This window comes from Propithecus coquereli, unplaced genomic scaffold, assembly GCF_000956105.1.
Source record: "Propithecus coquereli isolate 6110/MARCELLA unplaced genomic scaffold, Pcoq_1.0 Scaffold376, whole genome shotgun sequence".
NCBI lineage: Eukaryota > Metazoa > Chordata > Mammalia > Primates > Indriidae > Propithecus > Propithecus coquereli.
The window spans coordinates 503691-526204 of NW_012149463.1; the positions used below are offsets into that span (position 1 = coordinate 503691).

Consider the following 22514-nt stretch of genomic DNA (forward strand, 5'->3'; position numbering starts at 1 on the left):
TTTTCAAGATTATTTGGTTCTTTTGGGTGCCTTGCATTTTCAATCTGAATTTTTGGATCAGCTTGTCAATACATGCAAAAAAGCCAACCGGGATTTTTTAAAGGACTGCACTGAATCTGCAGATCAATTCAGGCAATACTGCCCTCTTAACAATATTAAGTTTCCCGATCCATGATATGGGATGTCTTTTTATTTATTTAGGTCTTCTTTAATTTCTTTCAACATTGTTTTCAACTTTACAGTATACAAGTCATACTCCCTTGATTAAATCTAATTCTTCAAGAAAAAAGTCTGTGGCCTTAGGAATTAAATTCTATTATTATTAAATTAATATTAAAATGGCATACCTAAGTTGATGCTCTCGCAAGTTTGATAAGGCTTCCATACCATGTAAATAGGAGTACACTATTTCCAGATCCTGTTTGAAAAGAAAAGGAAAGGAATTATTAGACTTGTCAGGAAAAGAGGTTTCTAAAATAAGTCATTATATCTACAGATCAAATTAAGCTATGGATAGCTTTTTTAAAAAATACATGTTTTCTTAGACATTAAAAATAAACATTAAAAGAAAAGCTGAATCGCACAAATGTCGTCCATTACAATTGCTTTGGGGATATGCAGAAAACCTACTGGAAATACAAAATAAATCAACAAATTAATGAAAATAAATTCATTAGTTACTTTTTAACCACCTATTTTCTGCCTTTTACATCAAAATAGCAAATCTAACATTTTAATTTCATAGATATCTGCCAATACCATTATTAAATCAAATTTTTAGTCAATATAAAATTAATGCACATTTCAAGAATACACTTAAAATTGAGTATGAATTCAATTTTTTTCAGTTCTTACCACAATGACTTTTCTCATATATAATATTTACATTTAAATATTTTCTTTTAGCAAAGGAAGCATGCCTTGTTTTCCTAGATCACACTGCAGTAAACAGAAAAAAAGAATTCATGAAAGTTCAGAACAGGTACAAATTCAAAGTCCTATTTATTTTCACATTTAAGAAGCCAGCAAGGAATTGGTATTTTAAGATTCTAATGAATATCTAGGATTACACACAGTTCGTGATAACAAGAATATGAGTGGATATTTTACTCCTCCCCTAAATCTTAGTCAAAACTTAATGGTATTTTAAGAAATCTGTAAAATAATCCTCCCCTTTTTTAAGTAACAGCTTTATTGAGTGATAATTCTCATAAAATTTATCCTTTTAAAATTAACTCAGTAGTCTGTTGTACAACCATCACTAATTTCGTAGCATTTTCACCATCCCATGTAACAACCCCCCCCACCCGTTAGCACTCACTCTCCATTCCTCCTTACCCCAAGCTCCTCGCAACCACTAATCTTGGTTTCTGGACAAAGATTTACCTATTCTGCACATTTCATGATGGAAATTGCACAATGGAATATATGACCTCTGGGGACTGGTTTCTTTTACTTAGCATAATGTTTTCAAGGTTCATCCATGTTGTAGCATGTATCAGTACTTTCCTTTTTATTGCCAAGTAAGACTTCATTGTAGATGTATATTACATTTTGTTTATCAATTGGTGGACATGTCTATTTTTCTCGCTTTTTGGCTATTATGAATAATGCTGCTATGAACTCTTGTGTGTGTTTTTGTTTGAGCACCATTTTCAATTCGTATGGGTACATACCTACCAGTGAAATTGCTGGTTCACATGGTAACTTTATGTTTAACCCTTTAAGGAGCTGCCAAACTTCTTTTCTAAGTGGCTGCACAATTTTATAAGCCCACCAGCAACATATGAGAATGTCAATTTCTCTATGCCCTTGCCAACCACTCATAATTGTCTCTTTTGTTTTCGCCATCTTACTAGGTGTGAAGTGGTATCTCATTGTGGTTTTGATTTGCATTTCTCTAAGGACTAAGGATGCTGAGCATCTTTTCATGTGCTTTTTGGCCATTTATGTAACTTCTTCAGATAAATGATGTCTATTCAAATTCTTCATTCATGTTTTAATTGGGTCTTTTTATCAAATTGTAAGAGCCCTTTATATGCTCTGGATAGAAGGTCCTTGTCAGATATATAATTGGCAAATATTTTCTCCCATTCTGTATGCTATCTTTTTACTTACTTGATGGTGTCCCTTTTGAAGCACAAAGTTTTAATTTTGATGAAATCCAATTTATTTTTTCTTTTGTTGCATGAGCTTTTAGAGTCATATTTAAGAAACCATTACCTAATACAAGGATCATGAAGATTTCCTATTAAATTTTCTTCTAAGAATTCTATAGTTTTAGCTCTCACATTTAGGTCTATCATCTATTTTGAGTTAATTTGTATATGTAGTATGAAATAGGGGTTCAACTTTATTCTTTTGCATGTGTTTATCCAGTTGTCCCAGAACCATTTGATGAAAAGATTATTCTCTCCCCAATTCAACTGTATTGGTATGCTTGCTGAAAAAGAATCAATTGGCCATAAATGTAAAGGTTTGTTTCTGGTCTCTCAATTCTATTCCATTGGTCTATGTGTCTATTCTAACGCCAGTATCACACTGTCTTGATTATGCAGCTTTACAGTTAAGTTTTGAAATCGGAAAGTATAAAGCATTCTAACCTTCTTCTATTGTTTTCAAGATTATTTGGTTCTTTTGGGTGCCTTGCATTTTCAATCTGAATTTTTGGATCAGCTTGTCAATACATGCAAAAAAGCCAACCGGGATTTTTTAAAGGACTGCACTGAATCTGCAGATCAATTCAGGCAATACTGCCCTCTTAACAATATTAAGTTTCCCGATCCATGATATGGGATGTCTTTTTATTTATTTAGGTCTTCTTTAATTTCTTTCAACATTGTTTTCAACTTTACAGTATACAAGTCATACTCCCTTGATTAAATCTAATTCTTCAAGAAAAAAGTCTGTGGCCTTAGGAAAACATTTAAGAACAATTACAACTCTTGTGCAATTACATTTTATATATTAAGGGCACAGATGACAATAATTCAAACTAACTAGATAAGGAATTGGAAATTTTTTTAAGAGGACATTAAAGAGGTTTTCAGCCTAAAATATTTCATATTTCAAAGCAATATTATGGTGTGTTAAGAGGTGGGGGGAAGACCTGATCTATAATTTTAAATCATCCCAATTTAAAATTTATCAATATTAGGAATTTAAAATGTCACCCTCTGGTGGTCAATTTTCAAATAAACTGATGCCCTTTCAATTTATTCATCTGCAGTCTGATACTTCCGAGAAGTCTTTTAAAAATCTAAAGAATGAACTGTAAAAATAGGTCTTTAAATTCAATACAAATAAGAAAGTAGAAACAACATTTTCCAACATCCAAATAACAAAATGTACATTCCTAAAGCTAATAAATCCCTTCTTTAGAAGCAATCAGACTCTAATCATAATGTTCTATTTTCAGTTAGGGAAACCCAATAAAAATGTCCTAATTATTGAGTATTTTTCTTTCTTTAATACTTACAATAAAAGGTCCTTCTGGATAATCCTAAAATTCACATTCTGGTTTAAATGTTATGAATTTGTATGTTACATGCAGTCATTACATAGGACAGAAAAACTGCCCTGTTTCTGAAGTTTCTGAAGAGCTTATATTCTGATTCTAATTTTTAAGTCCAACATTTTGTTCACTGAAATATCTGTCAACGTGTTACAATCTGCCCAAGGCCTACATGACTTTTACCTAAGCAAGCAGACTATTTACACTCATTTAAACATTAAGCAAATAAATTTACACTGACCAAAAAAGTATATTTGGAAAAGCATTAGAAAGAAATAAGATTTTTAAAATCTATTTCTAGAAAGGAGGGAGACTCTAAAAGAAACATTATAGAAGCAAGAATTTGGAAGCTTAGAGACAGAAGCAAGGAAAGAATAGCCTTAAAGCCTTAAAAGGGAACAGGCGGTAAACAGGCCTTGAAATAACGAAGTATCTTCCTCTTCAACTAAACCAAATAAAATTAAAATAAAAGGACTGGTTCCTTGATCAAATGGCACTTTATTAATCTGTTGCTTTTTAACAATATGGAATTTCATAGTTGTGTAAGAGTCACAACACTGAATAAGTTAGTTATGTCATACACGTTATGTGTGTCAGTATAATACACATGGACTTAATATTGAGTATGAATGTATAATTCGTATGATTAACGGAATATATCTATGAATAATAATCACCATTACTTCTTTATCTTAAGACAATATATATAATAACTTGCAAATTAAATAATATTGATTAGTTAATAAAAACGTAGAGAACGAAATATTACCACCTTATAATTCACTGACATAAATGCGTAAGTTAGGAAGTTGTTACTTAGCCTGCATCATAAAAATTAGAGTTAAAGGAAAGAGACAATAGACACTGTTACACCGTTACTACATGACCAAATTAAAAAAGCAGTTTTCCCTTCCGTATGTACTACCTGCACATAAGACATTTGCACCTCACATAATCATGATGTATTTGGCCGAGTACTTCTAAATATGTGTATTCAAGCAATACACAACCCCAAAATCCTGTTTTTCATGTGAATATTTTATATATCTAGCCAGACTAAAAACTTCCTAAATGAATTCCATAATTAGGGTCAGAGTTTCTTCTATTACTCTTACAATAAGTCATCCCAAAAGAAACTTCTTTTAAACGCCTGCCCCACAAGGAGTTTATAAACTAGGAGAGCAGACAACATTATTCTATGGTATTCTGTGAATTGGGGCAGTATTATCAAGCTTGAACTAGACGACTTTACATATAGATTGTATCTAAACTTGAGATTTCTTCATTGTAGCTAACAGGAGTGGTAAGAAATTGGTGTCTAGATGGCAGGCAACAAACAAGTAATGTTTCACTATGCAATATGAACATGACCATCGCAGATTTGGGTATGAAGAAAAAACAGAGAAATTATATATGGCAAAGGCATTGAGAAATCTCTGCTCTCCTACCCTGAGGAATGAAAGAAAGTTGACTAAAGATAAGCAAAGGAAATGCAAACCACAAAAAGGAAGAATCTGTGTTTAAGCTTTCTTCAATAAAGAGCCTAGTAGCCAAATATTAAGTTTATCAGTGACTACAGATTGCATAGGTAAACAGCACTGAAAGGTAAAAAGGAAAATAAGTTTTCTTCTCCTTTCCTGGAGCAAGGTGGACTTAATAATATTTTGAAATAGGCAAATAGTGCCTTTTGAATCCTATCAACTTTTTCTAAAACCCTTACACAAGGTGTCCAGAGATCTCACATTAGCTAAGCCATGTACCAAGTCACTATGCCCTGGGCTGAAAATTAAAGGGCAGGCAATCTGAACATAAATGCGGGTGTGAATGATCAATCGGTGGGAGCCCTAGAACTGTCTTCCTTGAATTCTTTGCTGGCATTTGCACTTCCAAAGCCCAAACAAATCTCTGAGTGGTATGACATTTCAGGCAGCACAACCAAGAGAAATGCAATGTATCAGCACATGAAGGAAGGAGACTGGGGGCATGAGAGGCCACTGCAAAGCAATCCGGCTCTGCACTGCTGGGAACCACCCCCACTCCCTTCCTGCCTGTAGTTGTCACCCCTGTTTCTCTTCCTTCATTTCTCACTCAGAAGTCTCAACCTTTACTTCCCCTTTGTGTTGGCCTTTATTTAAATAATCTATTAAATGGCATGGAAATGCCTCTACCCAGCAAGGAAACAAAAAGTATGGGTGGGGTGCTGAGGAAGTTCTGCTCCTCAAATCAACCTGAAATGTGCAACCATAGGGAGAACCAGATATGCGGCCTCACAGAGCAAGACTTTGTCTTAAGATGCCCAAGGAAAAAGTATGGCCTTCAGGGACTCTATTCTTAGATTCTAATCTTTTTTTTCTCTACGCAAACAAGAGACATATTCACAGAATGAACTATGCTTCAACAAACTTGACCATAGGAAAAAAAAAAGAGAGTTAAATCACCTAAAGTGTTTCAATTTCCATTTCTGTCAAGAAACTATGACATGCAAACTGAGAAATTTCTAACCTCCCCAACTGTACTTCAAGACAAATAAAATTCGCATGACTATTACTATTACAAAGGATCCTGAAAAAATGCAAGCTATTTTTTCCCCCAAATTCTCTCTCTAGTCATTGAGCATAAACGGGAACATATTGCTCTAGCCAGGAAGCAGCATTTTTTTTTTTAGAACAACAAGCCTTTCGTTCTACTCTAGGACGGACATCCTTCTTTCAAAATTAGATGCTATTTGAAAGCAGATCAAAGTTATAAAACCACTGTAGCCCAGTAGACAAAGATGTTGACACTCTAATTGGAATAAAGTTTTCCCATGAAAAACAGACTTTTTTTTTTTTTTTGGCCCCAAATGTAAACCAGGTTCAAAACCCAAAAGCATCCTCTAAGTGCTTTAGGAGAGTTATTGTTCACCCGCTAACCAAAGTCAACCCTCTTGCTCAGAGTCTGTAAACACAATACACGCCTAATGGGAAAGAAGTCAGAAGGAAAGTACTCCACATCTTGGGCTCTGGCTCTAATTTCTCCTTAGAGACTCATTCAGAATATGTAACAGGCCTCATGGCAAACTTAAAATTCACTTAAAGCTAGCTTTTAATTTCATTTGTTTGCTAGCATCAAGATTTCACTAATAATATCCAGCATATTTTAGTATAGTCTTTGGAGAACTAAGAGAAGATAACTATTCCTCCATCTCCTTCCCCCACTGCCTGCCCACGCCATATGTTGGTGCACTAGCTCGCATCCTCTACAGACTCCTTGCTGCTGTACACAATAAAAAATAATGGAGAAGGGGGATTATTTTGCACTGCACAGTGAGAAAAAATATATTTTTTTCCTTTAAAATGAGTTTTGTTTTATATATGAGCTATATATTTAATTATATGTGGAAGTAGGTTGATTCCTTTAAAAAGGACTCTATCTCAATTATCAAGTAACTGAGGCCAAGACTGTGTGACAATTAGCAGGCCTGTGGAGGTTGTGGCCTAAGTGATAAATGTCTATAGATTTAAACAGAAGAAGGAAGAGAAAGCACCATCTTGATTAAAGTAGCAGAGGTCACAGGACCAGAAACTGTCCTGACTGTACTGTACTCACTCTAGCATATCCTCCCTTGTGCATCCATCAGAGAAGAACACGGACAGACAAAAATGGAATTTATCCTTCTGGGTGAAATATCACTACAATGAATTAGAGAGTTATATCTTGAACATTATTAATAAGGGGGTTAAAAGATAGGTTATCCAAGGCTCAAACTTACGTCTACAATCAAATGAGGGGGAAGGGGTAGAAAGAAGTTCTCCAAGTCCTTTTTGTTTATTGATATGGTGGTTAACAGTTTTATTTAGGAGACTTCACACAAAAACATATAAAAGAGACATCCTAAGGAGGCGAGGGATGTAATGGAAAGAATATAGGCTTTGGAGTCAGATAGTGCAGACCTGAATTCCTGGTCCTCGTCACCCGCTAGCTGTGTGTCCCATGTCTAAGGCCGTGTCGCTGAAATTAACACATAATTTCACAACAACACATGGCACATACAGATCCTCAAAAAACTGTAGCTCGGTTTACCATGAGATCTGAATACAAACCCAGGTAATCCTAAGAACACAAAATTTAAAATATTCCTGAAATATTTACTATATATAATCACAATTTTTATAAATTAATGCATCCTTTTAGAATATATCTGTATCCCCAAAAAGTCAAATGACTTATTTATAAAATATACAGAACCCCTAAATTGCTTTATAAATACCCACAGACTCTCTACCTTAAAAAATTCCTTAAAATAAGTACATTTCAATCTTAAAATTTTAAGAGCCTTTCCACAAGTTTCAAGCCACACTGGAGTTACTAAAACTGTCTTTGAAGGACTAATTTATTTTGCCACCATTCTTGGATATTTGTTCATCTGTGGATGATATCAGAAAACAAACTGAACTGTTATGTAATATTTTCTTCTAAAATATATTCACATTACAACTAACACACAATTCTGAAGTATCATTTGAAGAAAACCTGTTACATTGAATTAATCCAATATAAAAACAGAATAATAGCATTTTGTTAGGTTAATTAATTCAATATAACAAATAGAACAACAGCATTTTGTTAGGTTAATCCTTCTAAAGCACTGCTTTTTGCAGTATTTCCCAAAACGTTCCCCACAGAACCTTGTTGTGTACGATATTGTATAACACGTATTTCTAGCAGGTTCACAAACCACATAAAGAGACTTTAGCCTAAAACTTCCCAAATGAACCTCACCTGTCTTCGTTGCTGTTTGAGCTGGGGGCAGAGGATACCCATTGCCTCCAGACCACATACCTGTTAACACTGTTTCAAGTACAACACATTCAAACCACCTGTTCCCAGGGCTCCCCACACTGGAATAAAGCCCAAACACCAATACTCACCTACCCTTTCCATACAATGACCAGCAATCGAACACGATGTCCCTTAAAACACACTCCTCCCTATCCCCGGTGAGAAGCGGTGACCGCTTCACTTCTGAGCCACTGAACTTCTTGCTGCCTTTACCACTCATGCTTGGCCCTTCACCTGTGCTCCGTGTGGTCACTTTACTTTGGGGGGTTTATACTTTATCTCCTCAATCAAAGAACAAGCACCTTTAAAAAAGACACTGTCTTTTCTTACACCTCTTTCTAATCTCTGCGTCTAGCAACAGACTGTGGATGCACTGGGTACAAAGAAAGGAAAGGGCAACATTCCTGCTGGGGGTGGGGAGTATGCACCCCCCTAAGGTGAGCACTCCTTGAAAACAGGGAGAGAAGGAAACGGAGGGAATGTGTTTTCAATCTTGGTGCTCGGCGCCTCGGCAAATTGATACCTACAGAGGCTGATGCTGAGACAATTCTGTAAACAACCACAAGGTGGCAGACCGGACCGACAGTCCTTCCCTAGAACCCCAAAACTCAGTAATTGATCTCACAGGCACACTTAACTGCAGAGATCTGGGTCTTTAAAGCATTTTTAAGATCATCTCGAAGAATATGATGATTCCTTTCTCTTCATGCCCCTAAAGAAAAGGGGCAGGGAGGGGGGACAAGTCCATCAGCACCCCTATTAAAACTGTTTAATTTCTATTGTCCCTAGCAGGGAGATTTTTATTTTAAACCCGCCTCCCCATCCTACACACCTTTGTAAAGCACCAGAGCAATTGCAAATGTCGCTCACTAGACTGCTGAGGCGTTTTGTGCCATCCGGTTACTCATACCCAAGAGAGTAAAGTCATCGCGTACTTTTGGAAAATGCAGGGAAAAAACCCATGGTAGAGTGTATGGTTTTCAATAAAATTCTTACATATGTTCTTAAATAACTATTTTAACCCGAAATCATATGAAGGCAAAATACTGTTTCTGATCTTACTAATTTATACCCAAAAGAAAAACAATCCTCCCGGATGATGATTTCATTCAAATTCACATGTCGAAGCCCAGGAAAACCTGGTAATTACACTACTGGCCATCTATGGTAAGGCCCTGATATATTTCCTCAGCCTTAGGACCTCAAGCATTGTAATTTTATGAGACACATGTATGGAGAATTCCAGAAGTAAAAGATAAAGATTCAAGCTATTCCCTGTTTGTCTAAAATTTCCTCAGGTGTTTTCCATTGAAAAATGAATTCTTTGTATCTTTTTCAAATTGTTTTTGAAACATTCCTAAACTGGAGACAAAAGTAACTATACAGTAATGAGCTCATTAATTAACCATGAAAATTACAAAATGGACTTGTGAGTTACAACAAAACACTCCCTTGTCCCAATTCCTCCTTTACTTCAAGTTGGCGCCAAGGAGCCGCCATGCCAGCCCACACCAGGAGCCACGTGCCGAGCAAGGAGCTGAAGACAGAAAGTATTTCATAAATTCTAGGGGACAGATGAAGTATCACCTACAATCCTCATTCTCAAAGAGTTTCTTATTGAAGAAAATGCAAGGGTTAAAAGACAGTTATAGGAGAAGTCACAAGGCAGTTTTTATGATTACTAAATGAGCAGTGTTATATTTAGCAACTTAAAATACAAATTATGCACCATGTTCACTGTCATGTCCTTGGGGAAAATAATCACGTAAGCAACTTTCATTAGTGAAGATTAAAATTTCTCATTAGAAAAATCAACAATTTAGTTTTAACAAAAAACTCATCTTGTGAACAAATAATATTAAATATCCAACTGAGTCCACAATTCTTGTTTTCAGGAGTCAGTATAAATATTTCCCCTTGAGAACAATGCATTTATATCATCAAGCCTACTGCTTCCCAGAATTCGCATCTCTCAGGCAGCAAGAATAAACTTAACAAAAGATACCTTCATTTTAAAAGTAACTATAATATTTTAATAGACTCTAAGACTGCAAAATTTGTAGTCAAATTTTAATTTCACATGTGTAGACGAACACACCAAAAAATTACTTGCACTGGTTTTTGCTCTCCATCATTAAGCTAGCAGGCTGTGAATGATTACATTTTAATTTAACATTTGATTAAGTAAAAAAAAAAAAAACCAGAAATGTAAATCATATACACATAGAGACACAAAGACACAGACACAAACACACACACACTCTAATAAAATGATTCCTAGACAACCTTTGATTCCAATTTTTAAAAAAAGTCAACCAAACACCCTTTCTCTAAATTTTCCTCCGAACAATACAGTTAAAACCTTCAGGTTGGTGTTCAACTCATTTCCCAAACCCAGTCTGGCTCTGGTTAAACCTTGCAGAAACCTTGCTTAGACGGGGGTAGGCGGGGGGCGGGGGGCTGCCATACATCACTGAACTCCCATCTCTGCGACAAGGGACTATGGAGTCTACACAAATCACTCTCAGGAAGCCTCAAGTTTCTAACACCGACCTAATTCCACAGGCACAATCAACAGTACTCATTTTAAACCGTTCACTATACAAACCTCAGTAGTTCTACAGTGGTAGAGTTTAGACAGTCTTAATAAAAGCAAACCAGCAGGTCACTAAGGACACAGGCTCTTTATTGCCTCTTAGCAAAAAAGGAAGCACTCTCTGAATGGAAGCAGGTTTTAAATATAGAAAACTTCATTGCAGCCATTTTTCTAGGACAAAAGACAAAAATAATTTGACAGCTGTTTTCCCCATCTTGAATGTTTTACTGAGGAGTCAACCACCAATAGTATTACTTATTCTCAAATTTTATATTTCTCAAGAGGATGAGAAAAGCAAGTGAGAATATTCCACATCTGTAATTATAGTCTTCCACCTTTATTGGTCAGAAATGAACTAAAATGCTAAAGAAATTTTAGGTACTATTCAGAATTGGTCTCTTTCAGACCTATCCATAAAAGATGGAGGGGAAGAGAAGTGGGACAGTTTAACCATCCAACCGGATAAACACTTGGGGAAAGAGTGTAGGAAGAACAATCATAGAACAAGAAGTACATTATTGAATCCTGAAGAAGAAACCAGGGACTTTTAAAATATATGTGTTATATATATTTTCTCCTAAGGGCTCCACTGGAAGTGATAGCAGGTTGGTCATAGTTTCTGAAGTATCCCACCTTTCAATTCATGTTTTGAACTCTCCTTCAAAGCTAAAATCTAACATTTTTACTTACCCTAGATAAGTGTTTTACCTCTCCCACTCACAGAGGATGTAGAATGCATGCATTACAGCTTAAGTGTGTACACGGGTACGTTTGATTTATATGACAGACTCCACCACATTCATAAATAGACCTTTGCCTTCATGACAGAAACACTCTAACATCGCACTCCAAACATCTAAAGCCCTCAGATCATCACTACCAAGATCCTCCGGAAATCAGAAGGAAGCCAAGAGCCGTTGGTGTGGTGAGTGATCCTCCTGGGAAGGCAATTACCGCAGAGCAGCCACCACGATAAGAAAGGGAGAGAAGAAGGAAAGGTAGGACAATGGTTCCCACTACACATTTCCTAAATACCTGAATATAACTTAGGATATGTGTTGCTTCACAGCCAGTGTTATAAAGGGTGGTTGGGTTTGTCTACCAGCTAGTATATCCTGGAACTACAGGATCCATACAAGAAGAAGGAAAAGGATGCTGTAAAATCTTTTCCTGGTAAAGGACACATTTCAAAGAAGGCTAGTGCAAGGGTTCCAAATGTAGGTCCACTGGAAAATTTTCATCACCAGTATGTGGCAAAATGAGAGAGCAAAGACAATGTGGTGAGATCTTTGATAAGCTAAATGTATTCAATTTAACGTCCTCCTCATTATAGGACCGCAAACCTCCCTTTTCTTTTACTCTTACGTCATTATTAGAAATTATATTGATACTAGATAGTAGCTCATTGTTTTGTCTATCATTAATAGGAGAAATTTTTTAATTGCCCACCTTATGTTGATACTCTAATTCTTGAATGATATTCGGGAAAGGCAATGCTTGATGAAATCCAAAAACTTGGAACACTAGTGTCTCTGACACCTACTTGGGCAATTTTACTAATGTGCAGGTGGGGTGACTGCAAATTTCCAAAGTTATTTACCTCCAATTTCCAGCTCTTACTCTCTGCATCAAAACTTTCCAGAGAAAAGCATTCTAGGTATTTTGACCCTCCCCAAAGTAAGGTTTTTTTATTAATAAAATTTTAAGAGACATTTCTTTTACATTAAAGAAATCTCTAAAACTTCTGGGAGAATTCTGGGCCGTGGAACAGATGGAAAATTTGTAGAAAATGTGGGAAGATGTTTGGGCAGGGTAGGTAATCAGAGTGTGCCCTGCCAGCAGACTCCCCTATGTACTCTCTGCTTGTCAGGCCACTGGGCTAAGATTATGAGTCACTTGAGCCACAAGTCCCGAATTCAGAACCGGACTCTGCCATTTATTAGCTCTGCATCCCTGAACAAGTCACTCATCCTCTCTGGGGCTTGGTTTCTTCACCAGTAAAATGGAGATAATAACAGTATTAAGATTTTGCAAAGTGCTTCAACAGGGCCCCAGTATACAGTAGGCACTTTCTATTTTGAGCACTGGCTACCATTATTAGTCAACTTTTAATGGTAATTATGAATGTCTAAGGGGGAGGGATGTCTCAGGGCGAAGGAGGCACCAGTAATTCTCTGGTATTGGCCAAGATTGTTTCAGGCTGTAGAGACCTCCCACAACATACTGAGAACGACATTTTAGTTTTTCATTTTTGTTTTCTTACTTAGATAATACTTAGATAATTTCTGCTTTTAAAGTAAAATACAGTGTACTCTACACTCTAATAGCAGACAGTTTAATAAGTAGGCAACGGAACAGAACAGAAAGCCCAGAAATAAATCCACCATTTATGGTCAACTGATTCTCAGCAAAGGCCAAGAACACACAAAGGGGAAAAGGACAGTATCTTCAATAAGTGTTGAGAAAACTGGACATCTAAATGAAGAAGACTAAAATTAGACCCTTATCTCATACCATATACAAAAATCAACTCAAAATGGATCACAAAGACCTGAAACTATAAAACTACTACAAGCAGAAAAGCTCCACAACATTGATCTGGGAAATGATTTTTTGGATATGACCCCCAAAACACAGGCAACAAAATCAAAAATAGACAAATGTACTTACATCAAACTAAAAAGCTTCTGCAAGGCCAAGGAAAGAGAATAAAGAGACAACCTATGAGATGAAAGAAAATACAGTCGTCCCTCAGCATCCATGGGGGTTGGTGCTAGGACCCGCCCTCCAGAATTTCCCTTAAATAAAATGGCATAGCATTTGTATATAACCTAGACACATCCTCCTACATAGCTGAAATCATCTCTAGATTACTTATAATACCTAATACAATGTAAATGCTATGTAAAGTTGTTATACTATATTCTTATTTGTATTAGTTTTTATTGTTGTATTGTTATTTTTATTGTTTTTAAAATTATTTTTGATCTACAATGGGTTGAATCTGCAGGTGCAAAACCCGAGGATATGGAGAGCCAACTGTATTTGCAAACCATATATCTGATAAGGAGTTAATATCCAAAATATATAAGAAACAACTCAATAGCAAGAAAACAACCCAATTAAAAATAGGAAAAGAACTTGAACAGACATTTCTCAAAATAGACATATAAATGGCCAACAAGTATATGAAAAAATGTTCACATCACTAATCATCAGGGAAATGCAAATTAAAAAGCACAATAAGATATCACCTCACACCTGTTAGAATGGCTGTTAACAAAAAACATAACAAGTGTTGGAGAGGATGTGAAGAAAAGAGAAACCCTGCTCACCGTTGGTGGGAATATAAATTAATACTGCCATTATGGAAAGCAATACGGAGGCTCCTCGAGAAATTAAAAGGAGAACTACCATGTGATCCAGCAATCCCACTACTGGGTATATAGTCAAAGGAAATGAAATCAGTATGTAGAAGACATATGTGTACTCCCATGTTCATTGCAGCAGCATTCACAACAACTAAGATATAAGATATGGATTCAAGTATCCATAAACTATGAATAAATATACACACATACACACACACATAATGGAACACTATTCAGCCTTAAGGAAAAAAAAAAAGGAAATCCAGTCATTTGTGACAATATAAATGAAACTGGAGGATATCATGTTAAGTGAAATAAGTCAAATACCACATGATCTAACCTATATGTGGAGTCAAGAAAAGTTAAACTCAAAGAAGCAGAAGTAGAATGGTGGTTATGAATAGGAATGTGGGGAGATATTAGCTAAAGGATACAAAATTTCAGATAGGGAGAATAAGTTCAAGATATCTAATGTACAAGGTTTCTATAGTTAATAACAATATATTGTATGCTTAAAAATCACTGAGAGTAAATTTTAAGTATTCTCACCACAAAAAAAGATAAGTATGTATGGTAATGCATATGTTAATTAGCTCAATTCAGCCATTCCACAATATATACATATTTCAAAACATCATATACACAATAAATATACACAATTCTTATGTGTCAATTTAAAAAGTAAACTTTTTAAAAAGAGAACAGCAGGATTTCAAAAGCAATAAAGAATCTTTAATTAAATACAATCTATATTTTTCCTAACACAAATGACAACTTCTATTTAGTCCCAAATTTCAACAGAGAGTTGGAGTAGAAGAGATTGAAAATCTGTTCATATTTTATCCCTTCCCTTCATTCACAGTTCACTGGTAAATTCAATGTATTGAATACTTGTCTTCGCAGAGCACCGTGCCAGGAGGTTGTCTAGGAGATACAAAGATTGGTACAACATACTCTGGCTCTCAAAGAAACTCAGTCTGTTAAAATAGATTAAAAAATCCTCACAAATGGCCACAATGCAGGAGAGAAATTCAATTGTGAATCAAGGGTATAAGAAGACAAGTTTTCATTCTCCCAAATTTAACTAATGCTTTCTGCCACTCCACCACTGCTGCCAGCTGATACCAAAACTTCTGTATTATATCACACATATTCTTCTCCTCTAGCCTTTGATCCTCAAGCTACCTACAAAGCAAATTAGTATACAGAAAATGATAAATATCTGTAACTGCTCATTGCTTCACTTGACAAATTGTTATTGAGAACTTCCTCTGCATAAGGAAATGTGATTATACCCTATATTTAGCATCAGGTCCTTTTGTCATGAGAAAAGTGGTGTTGTTTCCAAAGCATATTTTGTATCAAATTATTTAAATTTATTACAGCTCAATAATAATTTAATATAGAGTGATGCCTTCTGTCAAGAAATACTAATAAATCTGCACACCCCTGGGCCCTGGGGATGAAACCCAACTTTGCAGAACCACCAGCTGTGCTGAACATGTGTGGGGCCTGGCCTTCCACTGCCCTGCATCTAGTCTGCCTCCTGTGTAACAAACTGAGGGTGAGGAAAGGGAAGGCCGAGGATGGATTTGTTCCCTCTATTCTCTGGTCATTCACAGTAATGTTCAGGCTACTCATCGAATGCCTGCATTGGTGTCTGTGTTTCAAGAATATCTGTAAGCACATTCTTGTGAATATCACCTTTTGAATTAGTAGCAATTCTTCAGCCTTTCTGGGGAGATTTGGCTTTTGGAAACATCCAACACTCACCCAGGACTAAGCCTGGCGAAGGAGGTAGATACTTAAGCTCAATCAGGCTTAAAAACAACATACAATTATATAAAGAGGTAACTTCTTTGTGGGATTTACTAAGCAACTCTGATAATAATCCCAACATAAGTTCTAAAAATGCTTTGAACAATGGCACCGGGGTTTTTATAAAAACTGTATTACTTTGCAACATGATAAATGTGAAGGATAACATATATTTATATATATAAGCCCTACCTTATTTTAAATTTCATTTCACTCTAGCCGATTCTCACTTTTGGTAGAAAAATGTTAGTAAATCAAAGTCAAACAATCAATATTTCTGGAACTAAATCTACTGCATTAAACTACTTGTGCCTATTTGTCATTTAATATCTGCTTAACCTTAACAAATAAGACAGATAAGTACTATCTGTTGTATTTCTTGTTCTCTGGAACCAGAGCATTGTCTTTTTCACCCACGAAAGGAAATATTATACCATTTAAATGATCCACACGTAGCCTTTACAAACCCTTGCTTTATCACGCCAGTGAGGATTCTACCCAATATACAGGCACTGCGAAAAAGACCAATTACCTTTTAAGTAGAAGATTCAGTGTAAAAACATGAAATGCAGGAAACAGTCCAATAAACCAGGAAAACTCCTCCTCATACCTCTCCACCGACAAAAAAAAATTCATGTTAATTCTGGCTTTACTACTAGTGCCCAGCAAAAATTAAATTTTTACAAATTAAAAAAGAACAGGCCGGGCGCGGTGGCTCACGTCTGTGATCCTAGCACCCTGGGAGGCCGAGGCGGGTGGATTGCTCAAGGTCAGGAGTTTGAGATCAGCCTGAGCAAGAGCGAGACCCCCTCTCTACTAAAAATAAAAGGAAATTATTTGGACAACTAAAAATCTATATAGAAAAAATTAGCCGGGCATGGTGGTGCATGCCTGTAGTCCCAGCTACTCAGGAGGCTGAAGCAGGAGGATTGCTCGAGCCCCGGAGTTTGAGGTTGCTGTGAGCTAGGCTGACACCACGGCACTCTACTCCAGGCAATAGAGTGAGACTGTCTCAAAAAAAAAGAACAAAAAAAAACAGAATGGGTACTTTTTCTTCATTATCACCTTTTTATATGTCTTTTCTGAAATAAGTCATTCAAGCATACAAGATTACACAAGAAATTACACACAACCAGATTTTTAAACCATTAACACTGTGCTCTCTCTGCATCATTTGCAATTCTCTTACTAATGCACAAGTTTTCCACCTCAGAAACCCTTCATCTAACCCTTCCTAAGTGCTCTATAGCTACAGTTCTAGTTCTCTCCCAACATTTTGGAATGAGAGGTACATTCCTTTTGTCTATCTTCTCAACTATCCAGATACAGTATTATAGAACCTTTGAGAATCTGATCTTTGCCCCTAAATTTACTGAAACTCCTTTCTCCAAGATCACTGATGATCTCTTTAAAACAAATTGATATTTTCATTTTTCCCCATGTGCCAAGACTAGCATACAAAACAGACAAAAACCCCTATCCTTGTGGGTATGACAAGGGACAACTAAGATTAAATAAAGTATAAAAAAAAGATAGTGATAAACAAGAAGAAGAAAAATCACAAAAAGAAGGGGTGCATGAAATGCCAGGGAAGGTGGCCAGTGCGAGTGTGGCCAGTCCTGCCCCTTGGGGTCCCTCCCTGGCCCCACACAGGGTTCTGCAGGCTGCGCCAGGTCTCTTCCCACTGCGTATCTCCAGGGCTGGTCTTTGAACCGCTGCTCTTCTTCGTAAGGATTTTTCCCTTTAGAAACTGCATCTATTCTCAGCCTATCTTTACAAATGACTCCTGGACCCTAACTTTCCCTACAAACCACCACAATCACCAGCTGATTAGTTACCATTTGAAAAGCTGTTGAAACAAAGCTTCAAGAGGTACCTAATTATACTTCACACCAAAGTTCCCCAAACAACTAGCCACACCTTTGGGTTTCTCTACTTCTGCTGCTGGCACAAGTGTGCCGGCTATTCTAGTGACAACCACGCAGGAGTTATCTTCAACTTGGTTGCTACTTGTAGCGACTCCTTTCATTTTTCTTCACACATTTAATTAGTTGTTTTTTTAATCCTGTCAAGTCTCCTGTCATACTTTTCTCTTCATTCTAGTTTCAGCGACATGGACGTTCTCAGGGCCCTCGGCCTTTCATCAAGTACCGCATAAACAAAGTGAGGGACCCACAGTAGTTCTCTTTAGGTTGTGCCCCCTCCCCTGCTGAAACACTCGCACTGATTGCCACATTCCGGCACAGGCCTCCGCGCATCTCAGGTCCATTCCCGCCCCCGCGCCGTCCCTGCTTGGCTGCCTGCTGACATGTCTTGTGCACATCCACCGCCCAACCTGTCCCGATGAGCATCAATTCACACGTCCTCTGAGAGGCCTTTCAGACCCCTCAGACCCCCGGTCTCTCCCCTCTACTCATCTCCTAAACATTTATTCATGCATCGTTCATAATGAATGATTTTTCATTGTTGGGTTTTTCAAATGTATATATGAAATACCTGTGGGAACGAGACAATACAGACACGATTCAATGAACACTGTATGCTTCCAGAATGAGACCATACCTTGTACTTCTATTTACTCACCACAATCCCAAGGAAATGTCTAGATTTGTTGAATTCTGGAACCTGAGTGGCAGAGAGCTCTGTAGCGAATAGCTATGCGCACTTCTCCAGTTTGACTGACGCTGAAGCCCGGAGAGATCAACAAAGTAATGGGACTAAAATCCCAAGGCAGAGGTAAGAATGTCTGGTCAATATTTATTATCTGCAAAACAATACTTCTTTCCTCTAGAAGTACTTGCCCCTCACCCAGCAGCCCTCTGCCCCCACCCTGCCTCATTGCCAGAGCCCTGGGGGTTTGCCCAAGTTACTGTTTATACCTCTGCACTTTTCCTTACATCTTTGGAGCACTAATCCACATCTGACTGGTTCCTATTTCCTAATTTCTTATTTCATTCTTCAATTACTTTGTTTTTTATTTCTTTCTTTGAATGTCTGTGATTTTTTTTCAAATTTCCCAAAATATCCATTGTTTGCACAATTTGCTGTTCAATATCCATCAGCTAAGATAAAAAATTCCCATGTCTATACTCAATCTAATTTAAATTCTTCACTAATGATAACTTGACTTCAAAAACCTTTAGGCAAAGCAAGGATACATTTAATTCTATTTATGTATGCACATATAGATACAATATATAGAAAATCATTGCCAAAACATAGCTGATCTGCATGTTTTCCTCCAAGTTAAAAATGTATAGACTTTAAAATAAACAGTTACACCAGAAAGAACTAAAACTTTGTACCAGGTGGTCCATCTTAATGTTCTATTCGATGCACCACTATTTTAAACAGGACTCCTTTATAATGAGTCATCATTTAATTAATATCCAAATACCTTGAAAGCCAATAATAGTTCAACAAAACAGCTGGAAATCAAATATCAGAGATAATTACTCACAGCTGGCTTTACTCAACTGATGTCATATTAAATAAACTTATCCCACAGGCCTTTTCCCCTTCCCCTCAAAAACGAAAAAAAAAATTCCTTCAAGAAACATAGAAGGCTCTTTGTGTGAGAATTTTTTTAAGTTTGCAGAATATATTCCAATATTAAAGATTTTCAGGAGTACAGTATATTAAAGATTTTCAGCAGGGGAGTACACTGTTTTTGTACCATTCTATACACTTGCAATATTTTAGAACTTTATTTTTCTTAAGACCAATACAAAAACAGCAAAGTAGACTAAGTCACAAAATACACTGTTTTCTTGGGGCGGGGGGAGGGTGTGTGTGTGTGTGTGTGTATGTGTGTGTGAACTTTTTCTTTTCTTTTTTTCAGAGTATTACAGGGTGTTCGTTTTTAAAAAGAGACAGGATCTCTGTCACCCAGGCTGGAGTGCAGTTGTGTGATCATAACTCACTGCAGCCTCGAACTCCTGGACTTAAGCAATCCTCCTTCCCCAGCCCCCCAAGTAGCTGAGACTAAAGCCTTGACCCACTGTGCCCAGCTTCAGTTTTTAAACTGCTACACACAGACATACATGCATAAACTAACTCCACAGTAAGCCAGGTTATTATTATATATCTGTTATGGTAGAATTTTGAAATCCCATCTGAATATGAGATATGCTCATATTCACTCCTCTCATTCACTCAAATTCATTCTCATATTCATTTTCTCACCCTTCCTGCTCCCCTTTAATAAAGAAGAAAAAAAACTACCAGTAGTGATACATGTGATGATTATCTACCCAGCAAATGTAAACTAATGTCATATGAAACCTCACAATTAGTCCTGATGTCATCTAAGACAATTAACAATCACCATTCCAGAAAACTAAAATTAAGGTCATGCTCCATAGCAGCAGTTTAGGAATAAAACCAAGTCCAATCACATCACTTTTTAAAAAATAGTTTGTCATTTATAAACTACTATATACCTTAAAACATACCAACATAATATTAATTATACCAAAAGCAATTGGTACCCTTCAGAACCTAAGATTCTAACTTTGCTCATCTTACCTGCATCTTCACATTCATCTGGATACCTGGCATGACTTTCACCATTGCATTAATAATTCATAGTATGTCCACTTATTTTCCAGATCCTCGACCTTTCAATGTAGCCTTCTTGGCATCTTTTAAAACTATACAGTCTCTAGCACATAGTAAGCCCTCAATTCAAATGTGTTGAGTCAATGAATAAAAATTTTTTTCCAATGCACTGGAAAAAGTGATTCTAATTTTTATGCTTACCAAATTATTTAAATAGATTAAATGAACACAATATTATCTTGAAATATCTTAGACTGTTCCACTGAATTGATTTAACTTATGGGTTTTAAGGAGGGTGGACATTATTTTTTAATCAGATCTTTTATTTTTGCATGTAAGCTCAAATTACTTTCTGCAATACATGATGTGAAAAATATGGGCTTATATTTAGAATGTGTTCTTGAATTTTCATTGAGCTTTTACAATCTTTCTTATTTGCTTTCTTTTAAGCAACATAAGCAACCGATTTTACCCCTAAAAAATAAAGTAAGCATCCACAAATAACTACATCTAATTCTTCATCAGGACAAAAGTGCTTATTCAACACTCAAATTGAAACCATCCTTTATAAAGTTAATAAAAGGCCATAGGGGGGAACTGTGGTAAGGGCCTGAACTCTGCAAAGGTATACACATAGTTTAAAAGAAAACAAAAAACAAAAAAAAAGCCAGCCATTGTTCCTTAACTTGCCTTCCTATAATTGCTTACTACTCTGAAGTCACATAGTTGATGGTCATGAAGACTCTGAGTTTTCTTCATTGCTCCCATAGACAGCATCACCCTTGTGAAACCTAAGTCTATGAGGTATCTTCCAGATCCCGCATTCCAGTGGAACGACTGACCCAACCAGACCAGTGGCCCATACCAAGGAACCAACTCAACTAGTCTTGTGACCTGAGAACTGACTCAGCACAAGAAGGTAATTTCTGCTTCCCAATCCTGTAAGTTCACCCCCAGCCAATCAGCAGACCCAATTTCCTAGCCCTTTGCCCGCCAAACTATATTTAAATATCCTTTCTCCCAAATTCCCAGGGAGACAGACTTGAGAAGTTCCTATCTCTTCACATGGCACCTGAGACACTCAACTCTTTCTCTGCTGTAACACCTGCTGTCTCAGTGTATCGGCTTCCTCTTGAGCAGCAGGCAATGAACCTGGTTGAGCTGTAACAAAGTGTTTACACCTCACAATAAAATGTTTCCATGATCATCTCTGATTATGTTAAGGACTAACAGAATGTTATTAGAAGTTCTGGAGGAAAACAAATTCTGTCACAATTGCCATAATAATAAATCTGTAAAATAGGCAAAATGATAATACACAAAATTACTGGAATAGGAAAGACCATTCTCACTCTATCAATAACTGAACCATTCACTTCAAGTACTCCCATCTGTTAGTAAGGATAAACACCTAGTGGCTGTATTTTCTAGAAGAGTATGGTACAAAATTAAAAAAAAAAAAATTAAGCCCTTACAGCTCAGCAAGTGGTGCACAGTCATCATCAGCAACAATTCCTATTGGGTACCATGTACACTACTTGAGCAACGGTACACCGCAATCCCAGATTTCACCACTATACAATTAATTTATCCATGTAACAAAGAACACCTGTATCCCCTCAAGCTTTCAAAAGAAAAAAAAAAGAAAGCATTCCTATTTGGAGCAGGTATTTGGAAGTAGGATGGTAGCAGGTAACAAAAAGATGATTCTTGATTACAGTCCACTGCCTAAACTCATTGGCATTTCATGTATTTCTTTCCTCCCTGGGTAATCTTATGGGGGAAAAAATATTACAAGGGTCGTGTGAAGTGGCTCACACCTACAATCTTAGAA

The 22514-nt window shown here is 36.6% G+C and overlaps 1 protein-coding gene across 1 annotated transcript in view; it reads right to left on the reverse strand.

Annotated features, from left to right (window-relative positions):
- The window catches only part of RAPGEF2 (Rap guanine nucleotide exchange factor (GEF) 2), a 295150-nt gene that overhangs the window by 211543 nt on the left and 61093 nt on the right, over positions 1-22514 (reverse strand). Inside the window, exon 2 of the mRNA XM_012651918.1 lies at positions 348-418. Within this exon, the coding sequence (XP_012507372.1) occupies positions 348-418 (71 nt within the window). The remainder of the gene's footprint in view (positions 1-347; positions 419-22514) is intronic.